The 10,904-nt window shown below is 39.9% G+C and overlaps 1 protein-coding gene across 1 annotated transcript; it reads left to right on the top strand.

Moving 5' to 3' along the window:
- The first annotated feature begins 624 nt into the window (after positions 1–624).
- LOC114220414 (high affinity immunoglobulin epsilon receptor subunit beta-like) lies at positions 625–10,636 on the top strand. The gene is made up of 7 exons (XM_028118271.2): positions 625–774; positions 2,021–2,144; positions 2,673–2,807; positions 4,710–4,766; positions 5,307–5,462; positions 5,820–5,918; positions 6,800–10,636. The coding sequence occupies exons 1-7, from the start codon at positions 713–715 to the stop codon at positions 6,896–6,898; spliced, it is 732 nt and encodes a 243-aa protein (XP_027974072.1). The 5' UTR covers positions 625–712; the 3' UTR covers positions 6,899–10,636.
- Positions 10,637–10,904: the final 268 nt, after the last annotated feature.

Raw genomic sequence — 10,904 nt, 5'->3', positions numbered from 1 at the left:
TTAGCAGTCCAGGGAGTCTTTTGTGTGAACACTTAGCTCCCACACTCTATCAGGAGTGGCTCAGAGCATTCTTCCTGTCCAGTCTCTGAGCCCATCTGCTGCAGAGAGCCATATAAATCATGTCCAAAAGACAGGAAGAGAGAGAAAAAGACAATAAATATTGAAGTCAGAGACAAATCCAGAGATTCAGAGGCTAAGACACACTCACTAGTAGTGCTTCAGCCCTAGATTATGTGTGAAGCCACCTATGCCTTAAAGAAGGAAGACAGGTTTCCAGAGGTACCTTTGGGAAACTTCTGATACAGAAATGGTCAAGTAGAGAAAGCTCCAGAAAGGAAGAACATCTCTTTCTGTTCTGCAATTCTCTCTCACCTTCTCAATCTCCACTAAACTGTCTCATTTGTTGGTTCTGTAAACTGTGCTGGGCTCAGGCAGATTTATTCTCCAGGAGTCTCAAATGTCTACATTTCATACTACTCCCTGTTCAGTCCTTGATTTTGTTCTTCATTCTAAAAAAATAACAAACGAAAAACCCTATTGCTCTTAATCAGCTGGGAAACTTATCTGACAAATGTCTTAAGTATGAAGATAGTCATCAGTGTCATGAGCCAACCCATGTTAACTGCCCATGTGGAGCACACTGCAGGAGGAAGCCCACCAAGGCTCACCGTAACAACATTCCTCACCGGTGGACAGCTCAACTGATGAAGAAATGGACCCAGAAAATAGTAGCAGAGCAGGTCTTGCTCTCCCAAACCCACAAGGGCCCTCCAGGTAAGTACAAGCTACGGTTTTTTTCCTTTTCCCAGCGGGCCAGAGATAGTCACAGTGCTGGGGAGATGTCAGTTCATGGATTTAGGCACAGACCCATCTGGTTTAATTAATATATTGAGTATAGGGGCACCTGGATGGCTCAGTCGTTAAGGGTCTGCCTTCGGCTCAGGTCATGATCCTGGCATCCTGGGATCGAGCCCCACATCGGGCTCCCTGCTCAGCGGGAAGCCTGCTTCTTCCTCTCCCACTCCCCCTGCTTGTGTTCCCTCTCTCCCTGTCTCTCTGTCAAATAAATAAATCTTAAAATAAAAAGAGTATAAAGAAGCTCTTTGCTATACTTTGCCAGTAGTTCTCTCTGGGTGATAGGGAGGAAGGTTTTTACTCAGCTTGTGACTGGAAATAACTTCAGTTTTTTCGCAGCAGGGGCTCATATTCTGGGATTGGGGTAGGGGAGTTCGTACTACAGATTGAGATTTCTTGCCTCTGCATCTGATGTATGTTAAGGGAAACTTTTCAACATGACCTAGGGCTCCTTATTGGTTACTCTTTGTGAACCTCAAGCTGTGGGATCCTGCCCCATTCTTTAGAGGGGAAATATTCATGAGTGAGGTTGGTAGAGGTGCATGATTCTGTTTTCCTTTGCATGCTGAAGACAAACATCTTATTAAGACTTTCCTTTTAAAGTGTTTAGGAGAGGCTGAATGACAGAACTTTGGGAATCAATATTGGATTGAATATCATTGCCAAATATTAAGTATATCTCAAAGTTTTAGAAGGGACAGTATTTCCATTTAGCCTCCTCTGAGGATGAAAGCAGGAATAGAGATTGAACCAACCCTTCAGAGCCGTTCCTTTGTGCACATGAAGTTGAGCGTGTCATTGACAAAATATATTCAGGTACATTTCTGTGTTAAAAAGACTGAGAGATACATAGGTAAATGTGCCTGTTTTTATTTTTACTCATTAGCATAGATCACTGGGAAAGAACTTGGCGTAGTAACCCTGGATTAGGACTTGGTTCATTTTTTGTTCCATTTTGTTCATCTCCATCACTGGCTAGACAGTGATCTTGGTCACAAACTTGGACCCTCTGAGCCTCAGCTTCTTACACATTTCAATGAAGATTTTAATTGCAAGATCATTTTTGAAAAAATAAACAATTAAGATCCTGCCTTTCTGTCAGTTGAGAACTTTTCACAGAGAGAGGGAATTTTCTCATGGTCGAATTTCTGTTTGAACTTCACAGTGCACCTGAAATTGAACTTTCAGAAGTATCTCTCCATGAAAATCCCTTACTGGAGAAGGCTGCTTCATCCCCACCATGCCATACATGGTTGCTATTTTTGAAGAGGGAGCTGGAATTTCTGGGGGTGAGTGAGCATCTTCCAACCTCAACCAGAGTAGGACTGGCTCTAGGAAAAGAGTATTTAGGTGCATGAACAGTTTCCCCACTTGGATTCATGAGGCATGAGAAACCTGGCAGATGAAGAGGTGACACTGGGCCCAGTTGAGTAGAGAGAAGCATTTCCTCATGAAGACTAGGATAAGAATGGCAAATAGGATCTGCCAACTCTGGTCAGTTGCTGGTGGATTAATATCATTAATATCCAATTAATAAGTTTTGTCTGCACTTCGATGGAAAGAACAATTATTGTTGTCCACCATGACTATGTAAATAAAGTTACATGAGAAATGTATTGGTCATTCCTGCATTAGGTTACGCCTGTATCCATTCTTAGAGCGGCCTGATGATACTGGAAAATATTGCATTTGAATTCCGTCTCAGGATTGCCTAAAACCCCAAAGCAATTTCTCATGTTTGGCCTCAATCATAAGGAAGTTGATGAAATCTTGGGAAAATACCTTCTTATTCTATAGAACATATGCATTTTTTACAGGTAACACAAATTCTGGTTGGCTTGATATGTCTTTGTTTTGGAACGATTGTCTTCTCCGTGATCAATATTTCAGAATTTAAGGAAGACGTTTTTTCATCATTTAAAGCAGGCTACCCATTCTGGGGAGCAGTGTTTGTGAGTAAATATCTACAATTGCTTCTGAAATAACACTGCACATAGCTTTTCTCTTGTCTAGGTCAGGTCTAACCAATTATTTATTCCAGTATTTAGAGTGTATAAACATATTGCAGTTTACAAAGCACTTAGGTTAAACATGTTAGCACACTCTCATCAGATAAGAAACCTGAGACTGATAAAAGTTAAATGGATTGCCCAAGGGACATTTAGCTAATAAAAAATGAATTTAAACTTTCAGAATCCAATTCCAGAAAAATATCCCTAACACTATTTATCAATCAAGTTATCTTCATAAAGGCAGGGGGAAGTGACTGAGGAGGTGAGGAGAACAAGGTCAAATGAGGTCAAAGACATCTGATGAGCAGCTATTATGTCCTAGAAACTCTTTTAGGTGCTTTCTCATTGTATCTCCTTTAATCACTGTGCTGTTTCTAAACTAGATGACTGAATGAGACACAAAAATATATAGCTTTATTGATGTGTAATTGACATGCAATAAATTGCACATATTTAAAGTCTAAAATTTGATACATTTTGACACCTGTGTACACCTGTGCAAACACTATCAGATCAATATAATGAACATATCCATCACCTCCAAAAACTTCCTTGCACCCCTTTGTAATCCCTCCCTCTGTTCCTTGTCTTTCCATCCTTAAGCCATCACTGATCTGCTTTCCATCACTTTAGGTTAGTTTGGATTTTCTAGGATTTTATATAAAGAGAATTATACAGCATATTCTCTCTACACTCTGTCTTCCTTCACTCAGCATAATTATTTTTGATTAATCCATGCTGGTTTTTGTATCAACATTTCATTCACAAGGACATACTTTAACTCTAAACAGTATCTCATTGGCTTGGCACTCTGTTAAATACTTAGGACTTATCAGGTCACTTACCTGTTCACGACTTTCCTTGAACCTCTGCCATATTTTATTTGACCCTTCTCTCTACTGTTCTTCATTCCATACACTTAGCTTATTAGGTGTCTCTCAACCCATCATACACTCTGAAACTTTGAAATTGTTTTGAATTTGTGCTATCGATTTATATTTTCAATAAATCTTCTCCCATGTACATTTTTGTAATTACTATATGTCTATATGACATATGTCAGACTTGAGATATACATGCCACAAACACACGTTTCTTGCCCAAAGGAGCTGACACTCTAACACACAGGATGCCCATACAACCAAATAATTACAACAAATTAGAGTAATTTTTTAACAGTCAAGTACCAGGTCTGCTAGACCTTGCTACCCTGAAAGTAACCCATGGATTGTCAGGGTCAGCATCACCTGGGAGGCTGGTAGAAATGAAGAATCTCAAGCCCCCTCCAGGATCAACTAAATAAAAGTCTTCATTTTGAAACGGACCCACAAATACAGAGAACAAACTGGTGGTTGCCAGAGGGGAAGAGGTTAGGGGGATGGGCAAAATGTGTGAGGGGAGTGGGAGATACAAGTTTCCAGTTATGGAATGAATAAGTCACAATGATAAAAGGCACAACATAGGAAATACAGTCAATGGTGTTATAATAGTGTTGTATGGGGTCAGATGGTAACCACACTTGTGGTGAGCATAGTGTAATGGATAGACTTGTGGGATCACTATGCGGTACACCTGAAACTAATATAGCATTGTGTGTCAACTATACTTCAACTAAAAAAAAGGAATCTGTGTTTTAACAAGACCGTCACATGATTCATATGCACATTTAACATTGAGAAGCACTCTATAGTAAATAAGAATAAGAAAATAGTGGGCTTCTGGGGAATATGAATATATAGCTTTATAGAGTACCCACAACTTTACCTTATATTTGGAGGATTGGGCTGAAGGAGAAATAAAGGTCCACAACTCACTGTGCTCTTCCCCCTTCCTTTTGTACAGTTTACTATTTCTGGGTTTTTGCCAATTATGGCTGAAAAGAAACACGCTACTTATCTGGTGAGTTGCCATTCTGTCTTTATCCATCCTTGAGAAGATAAGAAAGATGGAATTTTAGGAGTCTTGAGAGAGACATGTCATCATATCCCATATTATGAGTGAACGTGGATATGTGGGGTTTATTTTTCAACCTATTTTGTGTTGGATATAATCATTAAAAACATAATCATTAAAATATCAGCTTTTTTAGAAAACAATAAAATATAACTACCTTGGCACTTGTTTAAAAAATATCCTCACACTGGGCCTTGTCCTTGTAAGTACAATCACATGATCAGATAGATGATTTGTTTCTGATTAAGGAGATTGTTTAAGCAGAGATGATGTGTGTCCATGTGAGTCTTTCTGAACATAGTCCTAGCAAGAAGATTATAGTTGCTTATTAAACAATGAGTATGTTTCCAAGGTATCCTTGCTTTAATTTACACTTTGAACCAATGCAAAGTTTACTGGGTGCAACCAGCCGTAAAAATGCAGACAGGCCTATTGAATGCACTAGCAGGTGGAGGCTCAGGTCTGAGTGTTGCTCTTCATCATCAGGTGTGGGGAACCCTGGGGGCCAACACCGTCAGCAGCATAGCTGCTGGGATAGGAATCTTCATCCTGACGGTCAACGTGAAGAGGAGCTTGGCTTATATCTACAGCTGCCAGGAAGCTTATAGAGAGGACTTCTGCTTTATGGCTTGTTTTTCCACTGTATGTATTTCTTGTGCGAAGGTTAAGATCTGGGTCCCACTCTTAAGTAAGAGCCCTCTTTTCCTTTTCCATGAACATCATCCTTTGCTGTAACCTCTATCCTATAATGTAGTGTTCTGGGGGTTCATGCACAGAGATGCTGGCCGCCGCCCCCTCCCCAGCTGAATTCTGCGAGGTTGGAGTCACCTGCCTCGAACAATTTTGTGGCTTTCCAGTGTGTGTGTGTCGCTTCACTGGGACTGATCACGTGGGGGCGGGGGATGAAATGGTGATAAAATCAGGGGCTGCTATAAAGGAACACACTTTCAGGGTATCTACCTTGTGACTCTACTTGTCTTGTTGGTTATTGTTCGACAGGAAATTGTGGCAATGATCTTGTTTCTCACCATTCTGGGATTTTGCAGTGCTGTGTCCCTCATAATCTATGGGGTTGGAGAAGTAGTCCAAGGGAACAAGGTAGGTAGAGGCCTGATACTCAATCCTGAATGACAAGCTGAAGAATTTGAGTTTCATCACTTAAAAATACAGCTTGGTTTTCATGGAACATTTCTTCTGGAAAATTTTTTGTCCATGTTTCAGTATTTTGATTTCCAAATCTCTTACTTTAAAATCACAATTTCCACTCATAAGAGCACAAATCTCATGGTATAGCCCCATGAATGAGGGTTAGGAAAGTGGAATCTTCATAATTTTAGAAAATGCAGCTGTGCTTCTAAGTGTGTTGAGCATGAGAGACAAATATGCAGGTAGCATATGATGGAAACCCTCAGGTATCTGGGCTTATTTTCTCTTCCCCAATAGTTCCCTTATATTTGTTCCTGCTCTCTCCTTTTCCTTGGCTTTTACCTTCATATTTGCTCTGAAGCCTCAGTTTTCTTTCCTTTCTAATTCACGGCAACCAGCTGCATTTCCACTTGCCTTACCCATCCATTATACCTTTGATGTATGAAAAAGAATCACCAATACTTGAAGTGTATACACTTACTCCAATCTTCCAGATGATACACACTCTCTCCATCTGTCCACTTGCCTGAAGCATTCAAGTCTGGTGGCCTTTTTTGATTGCTTTCCTCCAAAGATAAATAAGACATCAGATATACCCAAGTTCAGACACATAATAGTCTCACCAACTTGTTATTGACGGACATAATTTCTTCTGGGCCGACTGGCCAGCCAGACTGGCTTGGTTTGTTGGAGATGGAGGGAATAATTATGGTATAATGAGGAAGAGTATGAGACTCAGAAAGGCAAAAAGAGATGAGCTAGGTCTCGCAAATGAGTCGTCTAGTGGTGGAAAATTCCTGGTGACTGATATTAAATCATTTTTCCCTCATCAGATTGCAGAAGATCGTCTTTATGAAGAATTAAACATATATTCACCAATTTACAGTGAGTTGGAAGACAAAGTGGAGGCATCTTCTCCCGCTGATTCGTAAGAATCATGTCTTCAGAAAATTCTGACTCACAGCAAAGGGTCTAGAACAGAATTTTTGTTTAAGGGGCTACCAGCAAAATTTCGATTCTATGATCTGCCAGTTTTATATTAGGATTTATTCTCCAGAGGTTAATATTCTGTCTGTTGTTTCTGTTCACCTACACTGCCCCCCCATTTGTGGATATGTGATAGACTCCTATTTTTCTTGTTTTCTATTGCTGTCTCATACAGCAACTTTTGTGGGAAGTCAACATGTAATCAGCAAGCATTTGCTTTGTGCCTATAACCGTGCAAATAAAGGAAAAAGTGGAAGGTTGGTTGAGCACTGAGTTAAACTTTGACAGTTTTGGAACACCTGGGTGGCTCAGTCGGTTAAGTGTCACACTCGATTTTGGCTCAGGTCATGGTGTCATGAGGCATGAGATCAAGCCCCATGTCCGGCTCCTCGCTCAGTGGGGAGTCTGCTTGTGATTCTCTTTCTCTCCCTCTCCCTCTGTCCCATTTCCCACTCCATCTCTCTCTTGATCTAATAAATAAATAAATAAACAAATAAATAAATAATCTAAAAAAAAAAGCCTTTGACAGTTTGATCATGTTTGGCTCTTAGCCCTTTTCAGAGTTCAAAAGAGCTACACATGTGCATGATATATGTCCCACTACTGGACTATAAGCACCTAGAAGGCAAAGCCCGTGCAGGAAACATATACTGAGGACAAATTACGTGTTTGAAATTTCCCACACTTGTGTCTTTCACCTTGTGTTTCCCAGTTCCCCTCATCATGGGAGCTCAAAGTGTACTTACGAAGTGAATGGGTGAACATTCTGGGAGGGTATCCCACGAGGTCAGGCGAGAAGTAGAGTAGACAAGGAGAAAGAAATTACTCTGAAGTGAATTTTGAGGTGATAAGGAGACCAAATTGGCAGATATTTAGCATTAGGAGGACAGTCAGATGGAGATTTGAATAGAATCCTGCAGGTTTGTATTAATCATTTTGGTGGATGTTTATCCTACCAGCTTATCAATGGATGCTTCCTGCTTATGTGTGATCTTATATGGAGAATCCAACACGGAATGTTGAAGGATCATCAATCTTATAAAATGCATTGGAACCCCAAGCCTATTGCTTATTAGTTGTGGCAAGTTATTTAATTTTTTTACTTGATCTGGCTTTTCTGATCTGTGAAATTAAGTTATTAGGAATAATTTACCTGCCAGGATATTGGAAATAATTTACCTGCCAGGATTTGTGGTGGGAACACACACACACACACACACACACACACACACACAACTAAATTAAGACTAACTTTAATGACCCCACTCTCTCATTTCACTTCAACTTTCTCTTTAATATGCTTCGTGCTTGACCATCTCACATCAGCACCCTGGCTTGAAACGTTCTGCCCTCTCTTTTGTGCTTGCTTAAATTTCTTCTTTGTTTAATCTCTTCCTTAAGTCCCACCTCATTCTTTAGGGTTTTCTAGTCAAGATTGTTCTTCTCTCTAGATGATGAATTTTTCAAACCAAATACACACACACAGACACACACACACACAACTTACACTAAGTATAACTTTCCACATGCATACATTTTACATCCCTTTAATGATAATTTTTTCAAAGACACAAAGTCTCATAAAAATCTGTATTATTTCCTGAATCACCAGCACATTCACTGACACAAGTTGTTCAATAATGTTTGGAGATTGATGAGTGGGCAGTGGGGAGTTTTACTAAGTTACTCAGTATCTGGTGAGGTGGGTGGGTGAAAACAGGAAAACCATGCATGGAAAGATCATTTAATGAGGAATGTGAAATGAAAATAAATTATGAAGACCTGAACTAAAAGGGAATTAGTGGGAATGGAGAGAAATGGTCATATCTAAAACACTGAGTGAAAGAGGAATTGGTAGATCTTGTTAACAAGTTGAAATAAAGGTTAAAGTTAGACAAGCAATTGGTCAAAGGAGGACACCTGCTAAGGTTGAAAGAACTGATAGGAAGTCAGAAATATGAATTATTGAGAGAGGAGCACAGATAGACCTAAATTAAGCTCAGTCTCAGACTTTCATTTTTAGGTGACCAAAGAGAAATGCAATGGAGAGAGCCTGACAGTGTCCAATACAGAGTTTCGGGAAAGATGAAATTTGGTGTCATTATGAGAGAGCTCATCATTAAATGAAGCAGTTTAACACTCTGAATTATTTTGAGATAAAAGGGAAGCCAAGTTAACCTTCACATACCTATAATCACAGGGAAAAAAAGAGGAAAAACAAATCTAGCATAGAAGTTACGAGAATTATCAGAAAAGTGCACTGTGAAGCGGTAGACAGCAGGCAGCTCAAAGTAGAGAAAGGTCCAATAAAGAGAGAATAACTCACCATCACGTGGGCAAGAGAAAAGTCTACAAGAGAAGTCTTGGCCCCAGCGTGGGTGAGAGAGAAGTCTGCCTCCAGGGGAGGCATGGAGATGGGGCAGAGCCAACAGCAACAGTGAATGAATGGCAGAGGAGCAGAGAAATTCGAACAAGGGCATGGTGGTAAGTAAGTGAATAAAACATTTGCAGAGGCATTTAGTAAGAGAGTATGTGATATGAGAAGTCAGAAAATAGATGGCGAGTAGCAAGTCATGAAGAAAAATAAGCAAAATGTTTATGTTGCTCTTGCTGTATTCGTTATTAAGAGGAGGAAAAAGTAGTTCACATCTTAGGGTAAACAGACAAGTCCTGTGGAAAGCCTGAAAAATCATCTTGGGGTTATATTCACAAGTCATTAATAAAATAATTATGTTTTATGTACTTAGAGCGCCAAAATTAGAAAGCGACAGGAAGATATTAACTTCCCCAGACTATGAAAGTGATCACATAACCACATACTTGGTATGCTTATCTAACCCAGTACCTCAGGTTTTCTACTTTCATTTTTCTTTTTCCTCCTTCCTTTCTTTTTTTTTTTTTTTTAGATTTTTAAAAATTTATTTATTTGACAGAGAGAGAGAGGGAGAGAGAGCGAGCACAAGCCTGGGGAGCGGCAGGGAGAGGGAGAGGGAGAAGCAGGCTCCCTGTTGAGCAGAGAGCCCAACACCCAGGACCCTGGGATCATGACCTGAGCTGAAGGCAGATGCTTAACTGACTGGGCCACCTAGGTGCTGCTCTACTTTCATTTTTCTGAAATAAAATTATGTTTCTCAAAATTTGATAGCAGCATAAAAATATACCCTTTCACTGTGTTGCTGCTAAGCGATATTCCCATTCTGGATCACATCACTTTTGTGGCATATACATTCCCATTCAAACCCCTAAGGCTGGTCTACCAGGGCCTCTAGAAATGCATCCAGTTTATCTTTACAACGGTACCATACATTAACACTCTTTCTCCCACTCAATTCATATTTTAACCAAATTGTTGACTATATCTTTCCTGGATATACAACACAATTTTTGTCTTACTCTGAGAGCTTCCTGCCCCTGCCTACCTTTTATCACGTGCCCACTTCAGGCATACACTGAGCACAGAACTGGCCTGTTCTTCACACATGCATTCCTTCAAATTAACTCTCTAAAAATTTCAACTTAAAGGTCATCTTCTCCATGAAGACTGCCTGATGGCACACCTGTTCATCCAGCCTTCATTTCTTGCTCCGTAACCACTTTACCCCATGATGCAGTATATGATCATTTATTGTTTGTGTACTTGTGATCTTCTTGATGTAGCTTCAATTACTAGTATTTGTGCAATAAACTGGAATACTTTAAGTTGATTTCCTGTCTGTGTTTGTGTTTGTGTATGAGGGTAAGCGTCTGACCAAGAGTAACAGAGAATCAAAGCATCAATTCAGTGATGCCCAGGACCAAGAACAGTTTGTGAGTCCTCCTTTTTGATCAATGTTTTATCAAATGGAACAATCTATAAATAATCCTCTAGACAGAAAACAGTTTTAAGAGCAATTGTCAGCCACCTCTTGCCAATAAATGATGGGATTAAGTGTAAAAGAAACTGTGATCATC

Source organism: Eumetopias jubatus, unplaced genomic scaffold, assembly GCF_037043125.1.
Source record: "Eumetopias jubatus isolate StellerSeaLion01/CBP00866 unplaced genomic scaffold, mEumJub1_p1.0 scaffold_13, whole genome shotgun sequence".
NCBI lineage: Eukaryota > Metazoa > Chordata > Mammalia > Carnivora > Otariidae > Eumetopias > Eumetopias jubatus.
The sequence above is the reverse complement of the archived record's forward strand: the minus strand, read 5'-3'. Positions and strand labels throughout refer to the sequence as shown.

Bases quoted from the DNA above. Each gene is read 5' to 3' on its own strand.
- LOC114220414 (XM_028118271.2), top strand. From the start codon at position 713: ATGGACCCAGAAAATAGTAGCAGAGCAGGTCTTGCTCTCCCAAACCCA. The intron at 2,808-4,709 runs GTGAGTAAATAT...CCTTTTGTACAG, and splicing joins CATTCTGGGGAGCAGTGTTT to TTTACTATTTCTGGGTTTTT. The intron at 5,919-6,799 runs GTAGGTAGAGGC...TTCCCTCATCAG, and splicing joins AAGTAGTCCAAGGGAACAAG to ATTGCAGAAGATCGTCTTTA.